The sequence below is a fragment of the Camponotus vicinus genome, unplaced genomic scaffold, assembly GCF_025532165.1.
Source record: "Camponotus vicinus isolate PSW18456_S1 unplaced genomic scaffold, iyCamVici1.0 SCAF_9, whole genome shotgun sequence".
Taxonomy (NCBI): Eukaryota; Metazoa; Arthropoda; class Insecta; order Hymenoptera; family Formicidae; genus Camponotus; species Camponotus vicinus.
This window is the reverse complement of record NW_028141981.1, coordinates 8,277,501-8,297,457: the sequence shown is the minus strand read 5'-3', so window position 1 is coordinate 8,297,457 and position 19,957 is coordinate 8,277,501. Positions and strand designations below refer to the sequence as shown.

General features: G+C 33.7%; 2 protein-coding genes across 17 annotated transcripts in view; one reads left to right on the top strand and one right to left on the bottom strand.

Moving 5' to 3' along the window:
• The first annotated feature begins 92 nt into the window (after positions 1–92).
• Positions 93–16,289, top strand: Nak (Numb-associated kinase). 8 transcript variants are annotated; one of them, XR_014440484.1, is made up of 15 exons: positions 93–758; positions 1,597–1,712; positions 1,832–1,965; positions 2,157–2,268; positions 2,344–2,547; positions 2,625–2,728; positions 2,941–3,073; positions 3,157–3,420; positions 3,596–3,812; positions 3,919–4,270; positions 4,491–4,653; positions 5,113–5,362; positions 5,473–5,520; positions 10,701–13,020; positions 14,047–16,289. XR_014440484.1 is itself a non-coding variant. In XM_083109253.1 (15 exons), the coding sequence occupies exons 3-15, from the start codon at positions 1,656–1,658 to the stop codon at positions 12,962–12,964; spliced, it is 4,302 nt and encodes a 1,433-aa protein (XP_082965379.1). In that variant the 5' UTR covers positions 93–758; positions 1,216–1,314; positions 1,597–1,655; the 3' UTR covers positions 12,965–16,289. The 8 variants fall into 8 exon arrangements, 7 of the variants coding, with proteins under 7 accessions (XP_082965379.1, XP_082965376.1, XP_082965375.1 ...); XM_083109253.1 differs by adding an exon at positions 1,216–1,314 and having other exon boundaries at positions 10,701–16,289; XM_083109254.1 differs by lacking the exon at positions 93–758 and adding exons at positions 784–1,056; positions 1,216–1,314 and having other exon boundaries at positions 10,701–16,289.
• The window catches only part of LOC145977349 (uncharacterized), a 5,549-nt gene continuing 1,155 nt past the window's right edge, over positions 15,564–19,957 (bottom strand). For 2 of the 9 annotated variants that reach the window (XM_083109264.1, XM_083109261.1), the window contains exons 2-5: positions 18,395–18,498; positions 17,270–17,793; positions 16,768–16,975; positions 15,564–16,649 (exon numbers count right to left, since the gene is read on the bottom strand). In XM_083109264.1, coding sequence (XP_082965390.1) covers positions 16,416–16,649; positions 16,768–16,975; positions 17,270–17,613 — 786 coding nt within the window. In that variant the 5' untranslated portion in view covers positions 17,614–17,793; positions 18,395–18,498 and the 3' untranslated portion in view covers positions 15,564–16,415. Of the gene's footprint in view, positions 16,650–16,767; positions 16,976–17,269; positions 17,794–18,139; positions 18,368–18,394; positions 18,499–18,923; positions 19,138–19,190; positions 19,363–19,390; positions 19,491–19,957 lie in introns of those variants that run through there. The other 7 variants (XM_083109268.1, XM_083109266.1, XM_083109262.1 and 4 more) reach the window with 6 other exon arrangements.

Genomic DNA, 19,957 nt, shown 5'->3' with positions numbered 1-19,957 from the left:
CGTAGCTCGATACGGGTGATCACGAAGGCTAGAGACGAGAGCGTTGATTCGCTGGTGGAGGGGATGTTCGTTTCGTGCGCGACGCGAACGGCAAAGGATCGAAGGTGGAGACGGGAACAGCGGGGCGCCGCCGCGACGGTGGCCGGCGTATCAACGGACAGTTTGACATTCGGCCGGAAGTCGTGCACATATGTTTCCGACGTCGCCGCTGCGAAGGCGCGGTTGCGCAGTCGACTTACGGGCCGAATATGTCGACCGGCCGCAGAGCGACGGAGTGATGTATGATACGTCGACGGCTGTTATCATGACCGCCATCGTGGCGATTTCCTTCAGTTGAGCACGCCACCAGGTCAATTTGCAACGAGATCGCGTAGTTCTCTCTCCGTACGAGGAGGTGGAGGAGGAGGAGAAGGTGGAAGAAGAGAGGTTCGGTCGCGCGCGAGACAGACAGAGAGAGAAGGAGAGGAAAGAGAGAGAGAGCACCGCGCCAGATCGCCGTGTGCCGCCGTACCGTATCGTATCGTAACCGTTTCGCGGGGGCTGGGGGGAGGGGGGTGTCAGTGAGATCGCGCGGGGATCGCGGAGCGGAGCGCGAGGGCCTTATGTCAAGTCGACGACGACGACGAGGACGGAGCGCGCAAACATGAAGAAGCTATTCTCCAAGATCGACAACACGTCGAAGGAGCCTAACAGTTATTTGGGCAAGGTGTTCGTCGTGGGCAGCCACACAGTCACCGTCGAGGAGGTCTTGGCGGAAGGTATATACGATGTACGACACACGACACGACACGGCACGATTACCGCCTGATTAATATCCGCGTCATTTTCTCCGCTCGTTCCGGATCATTATTTAGATCTTAAATGCGCGATACGCAACGAAACTCTCCGCTCTATTTCGGTCCCCTCGCCCCGCGCGCTCCCGCTTTTTTCCACTCTGGACCGCCTGTGTGAAATCGTTGAGATATTTCGATCGCACGCGGAATCCGCGATATCGATAAGCGGTGTGGGGCAGTCGGTAAACATTATTAAGCTCTTCTCTAGGAATTTTATATCGAAGTACGTTTTACGCCGCAAAGAGTCGGGAGATTTCTATATAAATAGTCTTAGAGAAAGTTTCAGCCTTGCCACTGAGAAATATAATTGATTATTTCTAAATGCAAGCTAATATTGCGAAATTCGCTCTAGATTTTTCAAATATTATTCGCATTGTTGCAGAGTATTAGATGATGTCATGGAGTTTTGCCTTACGTATATATTAGAGCATGGTGCAGAGAAATTGATTGTCCAATCAGTGGTTGCATTTTGAGAGATAATGTGCGAATACTAAAACCCACTTATTACCATGCTTTACTGATTAGTGTCTGTCGTAATTGTATCTGCATCAAGTTACAATGTACAGCATGTTTCACAATGAGAGCCTGCTGTCAGTTTTTATATACACTTGTTATCTCAATTTGTATGCTTTGGTTCACGTTTGAGTGTAAATGATTAATGATTAAATAAATTATGCATAATTAAATAAGTCTGCATTGTAACAAACATTTCTTCTGTATGCTATATCCTTGTTTTACATAACGGAATTTTCTTATCTTACAGGAGGATTTGCAATTGTATTTTTGGTCAAAGCCTCAGGTGGACGATATGCTCTTAAACGGATGTATGTCAACAATGAACCTGATCTCAATGTATGCAAAAGAGAGATACAAATTGCCGTGAGTACTTGCATATATAATAAAATGTTAGTAAAACATAAATTTTCCTTATATATAGAAATATGTAATATTTTAATCAAGAGTACAAAAGTTTTCAATGAAATATAATTATTTTTTAGAGCAACTTGAGTGGTCATAAAAATATCATAGGATATGTAGATAGTAGTATAACTCATACTGGCAAAGGAGTACATGAACTTCTGCTTTTAATGCCTTATTGTAAATCTCAAGTTCTTCAAATGATGAATAACAGGTTAGAAAAGAATGATTTTATTACACTTTATTTCTTTCTGTAATAATGTTTAATATAATGTAACATCTAATCTATATCAAAGTTATGTTTCTATATGCAAAGTTGTAAAATATTACAGATCCAATCAATCATTATAAAATCTAAAATATTATGAAAATTTATGGCATACATTAGCATCTTTTTATTTCTAGGTTGCAAACAGGTTTCAGTGAATCAGAAGTTCTACAAATTTTTTGCGACGTTTGCGAAGCTGTATCTCGGTTGCATCATTGTCAAACTCCCATAATTCATAGAGATCTCAAGGTGAACTGTTTAATGAATGTTATATAACGCATCACAGTACTATATACTGAATTGTATTTAATTGGCTTGCGATAGGTGGAAAATATACTGCTCGCCGACAGCGGTCATTATGTTCTATGTGATTTCGGATCCGCAACGGGAAAAGTTCTTAATCCCGGTGTTCACGGCGCCGCAGTGGTTGAAGAGGAGATAAAAAAATATACCACTTTAAGTTATAGAGCACCCGAAATGGTTGATATGTACTGTGGAAAACCCATCACTACGAAAGCGGACATATGGGTACCTTACATTATCTACCATATTGCCTAATCGTAATGTAAATCTAAAGTGTTTGATATCAAATTCTAATCTTTCAGGCTTTAGGATGCCTGCTGTATAAACTTTGTTTCTTTACGCTACCATTTGGCGAAAGCACACTTGCTATACAATCTGGAAATTTCACCATACCGGATAATTCCAAGTATGTGGAAAATTTTTAATTAACATAAAAGTTTTCTTAATTTTTAACCTTTTAACAATCAAACAAAATGATGATAATATAGTACATTAATTAATCACGTGTGTATTAAGAAAAAAATATATATATATACACACATGTGTATGTGTATATATATACACATTATGCATGTAAATATTTTATACATTACATATGTAAATATTTTCATATTACAGATATAGCAAGGCTCTCCATTGTTTGATTCGGTACATGCTTGAACCAGACCCCGATTTACGTCCTGACATTTATCAAGTTTCTGCAATTGCTTTTCAAATTCAGGGTAAAGAGTGCCCTGTACAGAATTTGCATGTACGTGAGCTGCAATATTTATGGATAAAATTATATTGAATTCGATTTTATAATAATTTTATTCTCGTTTTTATTCTCTATAGAAAGTCCCAACACCAACGATAGAATCGTTACCGTGCCCGCTCATGGAGTCTGAGAATATTAAAAGATCTTCATCTGTCAAAACTCCAAAGCCTGCACCTATAGCGACGACGGTCGAGGGTACATCTGTGACGCCGAGGCAGAGACCGAAAGGACAAGCTGTTAGCACAGGACCTATCAGTTTGAGTGGTCAAATTGTAGGACAAATATCGGGTCAAGGAAATCAGACGCAAAGTACACCTGGAAATTCTATCTCTTATGTTCAAGTAAGGTTCTAATAAATGATCTTTAAAAATATAATTTATCTCAATTACATTTTTTTTTCTTGATTTATATTTCCCGATTAAGTTTCGCGTGAAATGTATACTAACGTTTAAGATTTTTTTACAAGTATATTTGCAATAAATGCAATTTCTAATATATTATTCTGTCTTGTATCAGGTATCGCCACATGTCTGCACTCCCAATCAGAATGTTCCCTTCGGTCAGCCATCGCAAGGACAGCCATCTCAGAGTCCGATGATCAGTCATTCTCCTTTAACTCAACAGTCACCTGTTACTGTTCAAGATAAGAATGCATTCTATTTTGATTCACGACAACACGATACTAAGACAAATGTCAATGAGAAAAATCTGGAGGCTCTATTTCCATCGTCAGGTAATTTAAACTTACAATATATGGGTCTAAGTTATACAGAGTATATACAGAGAGTAAAAAATAAAGATGACTAAATAATTTCGTTCATACATTGTTATCTTTACAGGATATCCGGATCCGTTCAAAGATGACACGACGGCAATGCCGCCACCTACCAAAATCCCACCTCCCGTCGCTCCTAAACCTGGCAAAATCCTTCCAAAACTATCGAATCCTAGCTATCCATCATCATCTAAATATCCGCCGGTAACTTCATTACCGTCGAAATTGTCTATTTCAACGGGGCCTAATAAAACAATCCCACCGACGCAGGTGACACCGCCAGCTTTACCAAAACCGGTTAATAAAACGGAAAGCTTAAGTCAAAACATAAGCTCGAGCATATCACCTCCCGATAGTCCGACATTGTCGTCTTCGCGGCACAGAAGGAATGTCAGTGATACAAGTGCTTTTAATAAGTAAGTAAGCATATTTCTTTGCTATCCTAATATATATTTTTTTATTTTTTATATCATTCGCAGCTTTTATAAAGATTTGTAATAATTATGAAATTTAATTATTATAAATTTAAATTTCTTTAAATTAACATTGGAAGAATTTAAAGAATTTTGAATTATGGTTGCAGAATTTTTCTTTTTCTTTTTTTGTTTTGTCAAAATATTTTTATTTATATTACAGTGGCCATTTCGATGTTCACAGAGCGTTTGCGACTGAAACCACTCAATTCTTAGCGCCATACGAGGCTTCGGTTAAGCCGCGCTCCGATGACGCGACTACACCTCCCGAACTTCCGAGTGATATAAGGCCTTGTATAGCAACTAGTGCCTCGCATGTACGTGTTGTAAGTAGACGAAGCGCACAATTTTATTTTTATTTTTGTTAAGAGTAACTTCTGCTTGGATCATGTTTTATTTTGTATATTGATTTCTCTCTATTTATTATAATCTAAAATTATATTTTATTTTATGCAAAAAATGTAACAAGAGAAAAAAAAAAGTTTTTCTTGTAGATATGGAGCAGTGATCTAGAGTATTAAACATATCAAAAAATTTTTTGGATAAAATTATTGCATAAATATGAGGTATAAAATATATAGTATAAAATATAACACAAAAAATATTTAGTTTTATTTGTGCATATATTTAAAATTTAATTTTTATACGTTTATAATTTTATATTATTTTTTATGCACTGCACTATCATTAATGATATACTCTTACATACATACCTCCAAATAAATTCGAAAAGACTAAAAATTTGAAGCAGTTAATACTTAAAAACTTGCTTGCACCTTTATCAGGGCGAACTTTCGAGCCTAATGGGATCGGAAGGACGATCATTGAGCGCGGATGTGGCCGCGTGGAATCCGTTTGAAGATGTACAGCCTTTTAATCAGTTAACAGAAGATCATATTTTCGGTGCTGAATTTGATAAAATAAGAAGAGGGAGCAATACCAGTATCAGTGGAGTAAAAAGTCGTGAAAGCCTCGTTATGACATATACAGAATTACCAGAGGATCCTTTTGAATCTGCACCCTTTAGTTTGCCAAGTAAGTTTTATTAAGACTCTAGTGTTAATAGGTACAAAATTAATATAAATATGGAATTGAATTATAATCCTAAAATGCATGTTTGTTGACGTTTTAATTTTTTCTTTAAGCAGGAAAGAAGAGTAAAATTGGATCAAAGACTGCTGCTATTGCTGGAGGTAATGCATAAAATCCTTATATTGTCCTCACCATCTTTCTTCCATTGCTCCTATATTAATCTATTAATCTATATATCTTGATTTAAAAGCCACTCGCTGTTTTAATACTTGATTTCTTACTTTTGCCAAATTGCTATATGAGATTTGAAGCTGTAGTTATAACCATTGTCTTTCGTCGTTTTTGATGAGTCTCGGCAATGTATACCAAAGAACTTCGCCAGTGAGAATTTAGCTTATCGAAGGATAAGTTTTGAAAAGAAACTGCTCGTTTCAAAAAGGATAAGAGATGAAATTTACTTATTATTACTTTACTTTTTGTACATATTGTTGAATATATATAGTTTTTTATATAAATCGAATATAGTATATATTCGTTTTTTACATATTGATAAATATATGGAGCTTTATAGACTGATATAAATATTGTATTCAATGATATAAATATTGTATTCAATTAATCATGTAATTAATTATTGAGTATATTTAATTTAGCTCATAATATTGAATTGCTTTATAAAGAATAAAATGCCAGAAGTAATCTTGGTATACAACTGAGACCGTCTTTAAAAAAAAAAAATACCAAATTTTACCCCTAGTTTTATATATAAGAGAATAAATATGAACATTTTCTTAGAAAAATTAGATGTTATACAAATATGAATTTATAGAACATCACATTTTTCATATAAAAACAAGCTTAAACTTGATTATTACTTTATTGTTACTTTACATTGTAAAACATTTGCTTTTTTAGTTTAATTTCATGTAATTGACAAAATTATTGTTAAGATTCTATGATTCTAAGATATTCTCTTATAGAATTAGGAGACTCTTATAAAGATTATAAGATTCAGCACAAAAGAAACATACACTCTTGAAACGTAATAATATATATATAAAGATGTGGGCTGATAATAGAAATATGAAAAATGTTTTTTAAAATTGGGAAAAGTGGTTTCCCTCTAAATCTTTTTTAATAATCTTTATCATGTATTTCTTTTTCTTTCTTCTTTTAATTTGCATAATTTTGCTGCAATAACCATCGAATAGGATTGTGTACAAATAACAATGTATTTACATACAATATTTGTGGACAATAGATGTAGATAAACAAAAGTGCTGAAGCGATAATATTATCAGCATGTTGTGCTTATGTGCATTTTCATGTATATAAAAGAAAATCTCAATTTTTATATAGATATATAATTGAGTAACGTGACAAGAAGAATATAATGTTTCAACATAATATGTAAAATATAATGATGTTTTCTCTCCCAATTTAATTAATTATTATGCAAAATTTGATTTGTGATACAATACATAATCATATACAGTTAATAATGTTGGTCATATCATCGTATTGTTTTGTTAAATTTAAAGAAAGAAATTCCTTTTTAAATGTTTACCTAAATAGATTGTGAGATTCTCTATACTATCATTTATCAAATTTACCAAAGATATAAGACAAGTTACAATGTTGCTATTTATATAAAAAATAAAAGTAAACAACACTTTTTGTTTAATTGACAATTTTCAAAAATATATTATGCTTGTTAATTTGAACATATATATATGTATAAATCATATCTATTAAATATAATAGAGCAGACAGTGGAGAGAAATGTAATCTACGAACAATTTTGACACAAAATAGATTTGGGGGACATTATCTTTTTATTTATATATGCTCTCTCATAATATTATTTACAAGAGATGTTTGTGTGCTCATGTAAATTTGTAATTCTTAATTATATGTATATTACATTTATTAATCTAAATTAGCTTTGTTTATTAAAATATGTTTAAGATTATGTTCATAAATATGGAATATTTTTTTTACATAAACATGTTAATGACTGATGCAAAAAAACTTGATAACAATTTTTCTCTCGATAAAGATATAATTAAAACTTTATTTCTTAGTATAGCTGCGAAAAAATGATTATGATGCTCAGTTACGCTCAATTACGCGAAAGAGATGGATAGAACACATTTTGCTAGTAAATTGCATATATTAACTTCCACTTACCTCAAATAGGAAGTTATAACATAAGGCTAATACATCGAATATTAGACTTGAAATATATATTGATTATTATGTTATAACAATTATATTAAATATTGTTGAAATTATGACAAGGCATATGCAACAAGAAATTTTGTCTTCAACTTTATAATAGATGTTCCTACGATATATGTAGCGCACAAGGTGCAGAATTAGCTTTTATTTTTAGTGTTTTCATACAAAATAGTTAATATATCGATAAAAAAAAGGAACAAAATTACATATAAATATTACACACATATAAATACAAATGAACAAATATATATAAATTGAAAAATTATGTTATATATTATGTGATATACACAAAGTTTCGGTACACTATTTTGTCCTACTCAAGTGCATATATGCACACATACGTGCAAACGTATATAATGTGTGTTATAATGATTGTATTATATAGCATAAAAAAGTGGGAAGAATAGGTTTCAAGTATTTCCAACAGGATTACACAATGCGATTAATGTAATAATATAAGAATCGCATGTAAGAGAGCACGTCAATGATTTATTTTTAAGAGTGGAAATAAGGGATACGCAGACCTTTCCTTCCCACAAATTCTCTGCGCAATGCGTAAACACACGTGAATGTATACACACAGACATGTGTGCATAAGGGTTACTGTATAAGCTCGCAAGATTGTATTTGTTGACGCGCGATGGTAATACTACAGTGACTGGCAAATAATATTTAGCAATTATTTTTTTTATTTCACGTTCTTCTTCTCCTCATCCTCACTTCTTGCATTGTAATTGTTTTTTTTCTTCCTTTCTCTCTATTTTTGTTCGTCTCTCCTCGTAGCATCTCACTTATATTGCTTTTACACAACGCTCACTAATTTGTGGGTTTCTCTCTTTGATACAACTAACTTTTCTGTTTATATTTCTTTGGCTCACATCACAAAGCTTAAGATAAAATGATGCAATTTAACTTCTTAAAATCTTCTCTATTCATAAATGTAATTGAAAATCGCTAAAAATTACATCATTTTATCTTAAAAATGTAAAAATCACACGATTTCTGTATTGTGTGTGTTTCTTTCGCATATTTGTCTCAAATACTTGTGATGAATGCGTTAATTATTTATATCAAAAACATATCTTACAATGTAAAGAATATTATAGGTATTATTGACTATTGTACATACTTGTTATATAATTGTTATTTCTTTTAATGGAATTTCCATATAGAAAGCGAAATAATAATTTAGATTTTTAGATAGATAAAGATACAGATTAAAAATTTATTTGTTTTTTTATATTATATATCATAGATTTGATTTTGTGCAATATGTAAAATGAATTAAAGTCAGGATATCTTTTCTTTACTAGCACTAGTAGTATTACCACAGAACCGCCATAATATTATTTCTTCTTCCTGTAAGTGTGTAAGTATCATAAATTGTTCAGGGTATGTGACAAAAGACGGAGACAATGAAAATTAACGATAAATGTGCTTGTTTCTCTGTGAGAGATAAAAAAATCACAAAAAATTATACTTATCTGTCCAATGTCTGGAACAACCTAATGAGTTTGGGAGGCATATAGACATACTAGGTTTCGTTTTGAACCGTTTATGTTTGTGAAAATGATTTTTTTTTATATCTAGTCCTGCTTTGTTTGCCTCCCATAGTGTCTCTAATAATAATAATAATAACAATAATATTAATAATAATAATAATAATAAAACACACGTGTGCCATCTCGGAGTTCTTCTGAATTATACGATGAGTTAAGTTACGGCGTATCGTAAAAAAGAAACTTGTTATCTATCCATCACCGTCGAACGTATAAGCATGCTTTTCTCCTTGTGGCCTCTGTAGCGATACTTATATGAAAATGAGAGAAAAATAATTTTGAGCGAATCTTGAGAGCACTATAGGGGGCTGACAAATCTATCTCGGACAGTATACCTTTCTCGGCTGTATTAAGACAAATAATGTTGCAGCAATAAAAATGTAAATTAGCATACGGAGTATTTGTTTCTTCTAAATGCTACAGTAAAACGCAGCAATACTTTGTTTCCTTCGCAAATGATTTAGGTATAATTTGACGAAAGATATATTTTCGCGATAGTTTCGAATAAGCTTATTGTTGCTATTTATTCAGAGCATTACTGCGTTTTTCGGCACACTTATCCTCAACCCCCTGAATCTGATTAGGACTGTTCCAGACCTATTGGTGGCGGTACTAATTCACTAGCTTAAATTAAAGAAAAGAATATTGTGTATCACCTTCTTCATGTCGAGAAGATCTAACATTATCTTTTTCCGGAAGCTCATTACATAGAGTAAGACTGTAAAATATCATTGTACATTGTATTTCGGAGAGCACATAGACCTGCAGCAGACCTAATCAGACATTTCCTGTTTCTTCTGGGTCTTTTGTAGAACAATAATATATATTACACCTTACGGCAGTATTATATCTATAAATATTTATGAAACTAAAATATTTAATACTTTAATTATCATTATCAAAAGCAAAATTTGTACAGTGTTACATTTTTTAAAAATTATTTTACATATTATGATATACGTTATATATATATATATATATATATATATATATATATATATATATATATATATAACTAAAGTAAACTAAAGAAATAATAATATTATTATGAACATAATTTTTTATATTGATTATAATGCAAAAATAGTTTATATTTTTCTGCATTAATATTACAATATTATTAGTTAACAAAAGCGAAGTATATAAAATATCTTATGTGATATTTCATACAAAATATTCTGTTGACAATCTTTTTATGAATTTGCAATTTATATTGTAGATTTCATATATTTATGTATCATAAATTTATACGACAAATTTTATATTATTATAGATCATATCTAGAATATTTTACGTAATTTATAGGAGAATTTTCGAGAATTCTTCGTTAATCAATTAACATAACTATTGTCGCGCAAATTAGTTTTCTTTTGATGAGATATGACAAAATAAAAGATAATATAGGTAAGTACGATATGTGCTTTGGTAATAAGAGATTCATGCTGATTTAGTCTTAAGTCCTATAAAGAGAACATTATTGATATAAAGAATTCAGTTTACGCAATTGGACGATAATCGTTCTGCAATGTTCTGTTTTGCAGGAAAATCGACGAGACCTCCTCTAACACAATGGAATAATTCCGGGCTCGAACATGGCGGCGGCGTGGATGATGAGGCATCGTTGATCACGGAATCCAGTCCGGTCTCGCCGCCGTTTGTTCGCGCACCAGCAGAGGATCGTTCCAAGTATGAGAAGCTAGCGTTTAATGCCGACGAGGTGTCTAGTGACAGCGATGGGAAGAGAGGCACCAAGGAACGAGCGAGGAAGACGAGAGGGAGACGACGGGTGAAGAACGTGTTGAGCCGCAGCAAGAGAAGAGTTGCAGCTCAACACAATGCGAACGCGGACAATAGTAACGCGGCGAACGTGGATTACGAGTCGGATGATTCGATCGGCTCGGCCAGCGATCTACGTGCGATGAACGACGAGGAGGAGGGAAATGATGAGGATGGCGACGAGAACGATGACGGTGACGGCAATAAACGCGGCAAGCACGACGAGACCATCTCCGAGAGCGTGCGCACATGCGGCAGTTCTGCGTATCACGCGGAATGCGAATCCGTAGCGACGCACGAGGATGATTATAGGATGAAGAGGCCAAGGAGACAACACCATTATCGGCAGCAACAGGCGCAACAGCTGCCGACCATCGACGCAGATCCGATCGTCGGCCATCAATACGGCGAGAAACCGCTGCTGCTGGACGATGAATTAGATCCTGAATCTAAACCGGAACAGTCCCATGGAGATCCCTTCGTGCGACACCAATACGGATCTAAACCGTTGCTCTTTAACAACGGTGACAGTTCGTCTGATGACAACAACGACGACAAGTCCAAATCGCTGATTCAAAACGGCATCTGGAAAGTGGAGAACGACGTATTCGCTTTGGCACCGTTCCCACGGTCCAGCAGCTCTAGAAAGAGTAGCGATAGTCGCGAGAGCGAGCCCAAAAATGTCGATCCGAGCAACAGCGCGAGGAATTCACCTCGTAATTCGAATCTAGTGACGCCGATCTCCAGTTCACCCTTACCGGCAGAAGTGGTGTTTGCGGATGTAATAGAGAGTAAATCGACGGCACTTCCGCCACCGAGGCCCGTCACTTTGTCCTGCAACTATTCGAAAAGCATCGCGAATAACAAGACTATCTATTACGAGGAACCGTCATCCTTTCCTCGTCAACCGAACGTTCAAACGTCGCCAGTCAAGAGTAAACCTCATATCGGCATCGCCGAAGAGGAAGAGGAGGAGGAAGAAGAGCAGGAGAATGCCGAAAAGGATCTCTTTGGCTCCTCGCCGTTCAGTCCCAGTGGATTTATTACTAATCCTTTTAACAATGTTCAATCCAATTATGTCGCGAACATCGAATCAGCGTCAGCTCAGCCGACGATGCCGACGATTTTAAGTCCGGTAGGCTCTTCCTCTTCTTACATCGATTATGGTAATCGCCTTCCTCAGCTGCAATCATCTCACAATAACATAATATCAGATAATTATTACACTAGTCATTCTAGTAGCACGGTCGCTTCTACATCGAAATACGGGAAGGTGACAGTGAACTCCGGTGAACTTACAGCGGAACCTTCCAAGGATCTCTTCGGGTCAATCCCGTTCGACGAGTTCGCTTCGCTGAAGATCAACGAGCAACAGCAGCGTCCAACATCTTTATCGCTATCGCAGTCGCCCAACTACATGGATAATGTTACATTATCCATTACATCGGCATTACCCATCGTCAGTGGCGTCGTGCCATCTCCAAAGAATACCATCATTCATCTGATGTCGACACCACCGTCTCAGCCACAGCCACAACCACCGCCACCGCCCACACCCACCTATACGATTCAACCAATCGCGCATACCGCCAGGATCACCGTGCACGCGGTCAACAGCGTCTCCAAGGTGGATATTACATGCGACATGATATCACCCATGTCGCCCGAGCCTCTGGTCGTCGTGGACGATGACACGCCCAAGCATAACAAAAAGGAGAAATCCAAGTCGGACAAGTCCAAATATCATCTGATCGACGAAAATCACGGTGACATCGTCAATGTGCTACAGACGACGCACAAAGTTTCTCACAAGACCAAGTCGGCGAGCCACCACAAGAAAACGCCCAAAGGCAAGAAGAGTACAGCCGCGACTGCTGGTTTCAGCAATATGAGCTTCGAGGATTTTCCGAGCGACGAGAACGAAGAAAGGCAAGCAGGACGAACGAAGGTCGCGCCCTTTGAGGTGATCCGCGAACCGTCAGAAAAGCGATTCGGATCGTTAAAGAGGCGGAGCAATCCGTTCACCTGAGATGAGACGGTCTCGGCTAGTTGGCATAGAGCCGCTTATCAGAAACGCTGGAACAGGTAAAAAATTAACGCGTGATATAATTGATCGATATGATATCATAGAGAGATTATCCGGATAAACGTCGTTCTTATATTTGCAAAGTTTTTTTTAATTAATCGATATTTTATTACGTGTATTATGAATACAAAAATACAGCTAAAACACGATAATCTCGTAAAAAAAAACGATGTAGTAAAATCTCTAATTTTTATCTTGAAAAAAGTCTATATGCAGGTTGTATTTATATATACATATATATATATATATATATATGGAAAATGCGTTTACACAACAATTTGCCTTTCGAATGCACGAAAATTTATCAAAGAGAAAATGAATAAAATTATACCTGTTTTACTTCATTCGTTTCAACATGTTGCATTTGTGAAAAAATATGAAACAAAGAGTAAAGTAATTAAATTAATAAGTCTTTTAAATAAAAGATTAGAATATTTTATTGAATATCAATAATTAATTTGAATACTATTAACTTGAAATTTTTGGATTCCTCGACAAATAGTAACAAAACAATTATATACTATAAATAATAATACAAAAAATGTACATATTATTTATCATATTTATATCTTATATTACAGTAATTATATCAGGAAAAATACATGTTACTATTTTTTTAACATTTAATTTTTCAATTAAACAAAATTAAATTAAGAAATATAAAAATGTACATTTAAAGGCTAAATGTTTAAATATCTAAATGTATAAAGGTTAAATATATAATAACAATATCCCCACTGATGCAAAAAGTGGCGGATGGGCCGTGGTTAGCCTCTAAATGTATAAACATGAATATTATTTCTCGATGTATATTTTTTTCACAAACTGTAATATGATGTGATAGCAACATACGTGATTAGCTGCATACGTTTACAGAAGGCGTACAACGTGAACAAATATATTTATACGATAACCATGTTGATAAACATGTGTAGTAGGTCGTATAAAATCGGTAATTTACACTAAAGTGGGAAAGTATTAATTCATATATATTATCACTTTTTAATTGCTTTTTGCATTTTTAGAAGATTTACACACAGACAGGACAGATAACCATAGGAAAAAGACATTACGTTATAAAAAGTAAAATGATGATCTTTGTGAAAAAGAAGAAAGGGAGAAAGAGCGCGAGAGGTACTTTCCAATGTATTTTAATGTGAAACCAGGTTGTGAAACTTGGCAGCTCGATACCAAAAATGATAAAAATAGGTAGATAGAGAAAGAAGAGGAAAGAGAAAGAAAGAGAGAGAGCAAGAGAACTCGTGCATCTATTTTTGCAGCTAAATCTTTTCACTACGTTTGTACTTTAAAATTTGTAGATTTCTACTAGTACGATCTATACTATAGTTCTTACAAAATAATTTTTCTAAGAGAATTATCTAAACTATATATACATATATATCTCCTGTAAACGCAATTCGTAAAGCCTTTGGGCAAATTTCTCGATAAGGAAGAGAAGAAATTTTTACTGCATATTTACAGTCTCTTAAAGAAAAAAAGAAAAAGAGATCAACACACAGAATATTCTCCATAAAAATTAACATAATGCATAATTTACAGAATTCGATTACAAAGGCGCAGATAATAGCATCGAAGTAATTTTTGTAATATTTGTCATAAGAGAGCGAGCAGGTTCGCCTAAAGAATTGGCCTTATCGTGTAAGACTGACTTATTATTTAAGAGTCTCGATTAACATTTAGATTTATAAAATGGCTACATCGCTTTTGCTTATAATTTGATAATTCACTGATGATTCATAGCGAGAAATTGTTCAAAACAAATATTAAGATTCTTGTGCACTTCATGATCGAGACTGTTAAATAAAACGTATGAACAGTAGAAGTGACATTAGTACTTGATGTACTTGATGTAACGCGATATATTCTAATAGGATTAAATACTTATTGATACTCATTTCTTTTCTCGCATTGAATCTGCATATGTTAAACTATTCCCTAGCGAGTGAATTTAACACACATCAGATTTTGTAATTTTGAAAATCTATCCGAATTAAATTTTCTGCTAATATATTGCGCCTTTTATAATCGAGGATCTACAATCTAGTTCAGTGTAAAAAGATATGACAATATTATAAAAAAAGAAATGTTTGTAATCTACGCGTGTTTTTATGCATGCATGCATGCATATATATACAGATATAAAAAAATGTAACATAATTTGTAGATATGTTAGCTCGTATGATTAGGTGCCTTCCTTCATTAAGTAGCGTTCAAGCTCTTGCAGTCTTTGCTGTTGTGTAGTATAAAAGCTGATTAGTATTATATAAAATAAACAGAGTCAATTGTATTTATACATGTAAGGAATAGTGTATATCTGAAAAGTTGTCTTCAGTTTAGTTCCTATATATAACCAGGTGAGAGATATGTGTAATCTATAGGGAATTAAAAGCGATTTCTTCATACCGTTAGCACGTTCATATACACAGACACATAAAACCAAAAATGATTTATGCAAACAGAATTAAATATTATAATGAATCGATTCGATGAATTTGATAAATCGAGAAGAACGATTTGAATGTATTTACTAAACAACGAGAGAGACGTTTTATTATTCCAAGCCTTAAAATACTCTGTCATTCTATGTACACTGTGTATAAAATAATACGAACTAGGTGCTAAGAAACACCAAGTATTTTAACATCCTAAGGTGATGTAATTCGATTGTATAAAGTCTCTATTACGGCTATATAATGTAGATACACACGTGATACATTCCTTCTTTGAATTTTCATATACTGTTATTTATTATCGTTGGTTTATATAGATTTCTCCATGTACACATAGCAAGAGAAATAAATGTCTCGAAAAGTTTTATGGATACTTTACTAGTTTAGACTCTAATTTCGTCACTGCCTACAGTAACACAGTATTTTCGTTTTCATATTTCGTTAATTGTAATAATACAATAATAGCAACATTATAAGTCGTGTTTCAAAAAAAGAGTTAATATATAAAGAACGCGTTTGATTTATATGTTAAGTTAACAATGCGAACTTTTTATTCTTAGGGCGATTAAAAATATTGTTCCAATATGTGTACACATAATGTGTAATATAGTAATGCAAATTGTAAAAAATGTATAAAGAGAAGGCAATTATATTCAAATACGAGAGAGGGATGCTATTATTTTCCACGGCAGCGGAAGTGAGTCTTTAATTTTTTGATATATAAGAAAAGAGCTACTGAAAAGCACTCTGTCTCTGTATAAAATTGCATAAATAAAATGTCAATATTATCAATCATACACGCAATGTTCTGGTTCATGTATTTCTTTAAGAATCAATTTCTAATTCTGTTAAATTTTACAAAAATATATTGTAACGCGCGCGCGTTTCATAAATTAGCAATTAACTTTACCAAGAAATGTCACTCAGCAATAACAGCAGAATTTTTCCCCTAAGTTACGCAGCCTTTTTCTCGCCATGATGAAGTTTATCAAGCATGCAATGAGCCAAGCGAAGAAATTGAACCAACTCGTGGATATCGCAAGCTGGAGAGCTAATCCTGTATTAATCTCACTGCCGCGTCTCCAGTTGTTGGTATCCGGATGAAGATAATCCATAAAATCGAAAATCGCGCTGCATGGTAGCCTATTGTGAATCACCTGCAATAATAAAAAAATATATAGAGATTTTTCTAATCTCGAAAAATCACATCCTAATTTTGAAGAGAGATATTGATTGTTAAATGTAAAATTAGTTGAGGTAAAATGCTCATCTTACCTGAATTTCGCGACCTCTCGAACCCAAAAGTTGAATGAGATATCTTTTGTATTGTTCGCAACTTTTATAATAGCCATCGGTTATCACGACCGCGTGGATGAGAGACAGGCAGCAGATACACACTGCAAAGAAAGCGACAGGCATCCATTGCTTAAAAACGGATCTTCTTTTCGCGTGGACCATGACGACCTGTCCGTTAAGATTGTTTCTAGAAGAATTTAAGAGATGATCTCTTATAATTGAAAATTATATAAAAATAAAACATGCTACAATAATAATAAAAAGTTTTCAGAATTTTACTCTGAAATCTAAGATATAGAATGTTAAAAGCTTCTAAGGAAATAAGTGCTCGAAATCTATATATGTGTTTTAAATCTAAAAACACATTTTTATTTATCTGGATTTTTTCATCAAGACAACTTGAAAACTTTCTTATACAGTCACACATTTGCAATTAATCCTACATAATTAGAAGCCTGAAAAATTGATTCGCAAATATTACCTGTCATCGTCGTACGTTTGTGTGCGGCTAATTTGCTTAGGCTTATCCAAATTTTTATGGATGCAACATCTGTATCCGTGAAAACCGCTGAGGCACATGGCGATCACGATTATGGGTGTAAGACCGTAAGAGCCGAAGTGGCAGAGCTTGACGTCGCCGCCGAGGAATGTGCGGAACGTGTTGATGCCGTACAATATGCAGCCGCAATCGATGTCGATGCAGCTACCCAATGTCCATGTCCAATGCTGCCAAACGGTCACAAATGATATGACGGATGTGACACAGAATATCATGGATCCGGTGTATAGCATCGTCAGCCATAATTCCATTTTTCTCGCCTTCATAATTACGCCTCGCGATTTATTCAAATTAGAAGAAAATTTTCAATACGTATTCATCCACTCAACCTGAAGAGGGGATTACCAGAGGAGCTTCACACGATACATTTATTTTATTTCCACGAAAATATTCCCTTTTTATTTATATTTCAAAGATTATTAACTTCTATACGAATTCGAGTTTATCTGAAAGATTAAAAAAATAAATTTGTTATGAGATTTTGAATTTAGTTTTTATCTATATATGTATTTATGGATATATTTCTTAAATCATTTTACTTCATTATTCATATTTTTGTCTCAAAAACGTAGAATATATACATATTTTTGACAAGAAAAAAATTAATTGATATTTTCGAATAATTAATGATTGCATAAGATAAAGAAGAAATAAAAATTTATGAAAATATTAAAATCGACAACTATATATTATTAAAAAATAGAAGGAATTGTAATTTTTTATTGAAATTTTTTAAATTATTATTAAGAGATATATACTATTATATAAACACCTACATATTATTATATTAACCTTTGATTTTCTCTCTAAAAGAGCTCCCCAAAAAATACTAACTTTAGAGGCCTATGTTTAATTACGTTAAATCAATTCTCGATTTTTAATTGATTATATAAGAACTAATCATAACAATTTGCAACTGCGCTTTAAACACGAAACGCGTAGCGCAAAGATTCGTGATGTGGGATCTTGAAACATGGTGCATAAAGCGGTTTTGCAAAACACAAATATTTTCATATTTGAAACTACTATTTTCCTTGTTCAACGCACCATCGACAGATCTATTTTCGGTGGATTAAACGCCGATCTCCTCTTTGCCATCGCTTCTTACGCGCACAATGTCTTCATCATAAGTTCCGCAGAATATATCAGAGCTGAAGACAATACACACGTACACGTAAAATTTGAATTCTTCTAGAGTTCAGATTGCTACATATATTCAGTTTTTCACAAATTTTTTCTTCAAATTAATCTTGATTTTATGTATTAAATTAGTGTGTGATATGTCTCTTATAATAATAATCTTTTATATTTTCACGAGATGGTTTTTTATTTCACGGATAAGTATAGGATGTATTAACATAGAGAATGTTTTTATGCAGCGTATCCTCAACATCAAATTAAAGATAATTAAATTGAATCAATTGTTCGTCACTATCTATTTTACAACAAATATTACAAATCTAAAGAGAAACAAAGAATCAATTAAGTAGAGTTAAAACCAACATTGTTGAAATTCGTACGAACTGTCAAAACTGTTTGCGTGTATGTATTGAAAACTAAATTATCTTAAATTTACTTTTCATGCATTTTGCACTAAGGAGAGATATCTCGAAAGAGAAGCACGGTTTACTGAAACATGCCGCAAAGATTTTAGCAAAGTTATAAAATCAAAAATAAAAAAAACTCTTATCGCGTTCATTATGTTCTAGTTCTCGAAGTAATTGTTACGATAAGTGAATGACGAAAGCTCTTGGAAAGTGTATTTCGTCAGGTCATTAATCAGACTCAAGTTATGTAAATAAATAACTAGAACGGCGCGTGTAAAGGATACGAGAGCACTTACGACACAATCCGAATAATTTGCATATACCTGTGCAAGAATCGAACATGGCCGATTGCCTGACTGACTGACAATGAAAGGACGGTTGCACTCATGTTGATTAGCGCCAACCGGGGATAATAAAACTCGTCGTTCTCTATCTAGCTAATATTAGCGAGTTAGAGAGAAACCCAGAGGTGCTAATTAAAATTAATTACCATTACCTGCTTTTTTATAGGAAACAGTTAAATATTGACATTTAGACGACGACGAGGATTGCGAACGATGCAAATAATACGCAACTTGTGCAATTTGAAAACAGTATGCGTTTTTGGAGAATTGACGAAAGAGAAAGATGAAGATGAGAAAATAAGTTTCTTGTCTTTTTTCTTTTTTCTCTTGAGAAAGCAAAATAAAATTTCCTCTATAATTCTTTCCAAATTTTCCAAATTTTACAAATAGAATTAAAAAATAATATAATTTTCATCTGAATTTTTTCTTTTCGAGACAAAAGAAAAATATTAAAAAATAAAGAACAAAAGTTTTATCGAATTTCTTTGCAATTCTCTCGTAAACGAAATTAAAAACATTGTTATTAAATTAAATTCCTGAGAAAGATTAAAAAATAGAAATTTTCGTCAATTCTCTTCTTTATTCTCCAGTCTTTTATTCGTAATTAGTCAATTAATTTAAATCAAATTTTTATCCTCCTTTTCGAAGCACTGCTACGCATCTAATGACGATGAACAGATAAGTTGTCAAGAGATAACTATAAGAGAAATATAGGAAAT

Bases quoted from the DNA above. Each gene is read 5' to 3' on its own strand.
- Nak (XM_083109248.1), top strand. From the start codon at position 644: ATGAAGAAGCTATTCTCCAAGATCGACAACACGTCGAAGGAGCCTAAC. The intron at 2,269-2,343 runs GTGAACTGTTTA...GGCTTGCGATAG, and splicing joins TAATTCATAGAGATCTCAAG to GTGGAAAATATACTGCTCGC. The intron at 5,521-10,700 runs GTAATGCATAAA...TCTGTTTTGCAG, and splicing joins GACTGCTGCTATTGCTGGAG to GAAAATCGACGAGACCTCCT.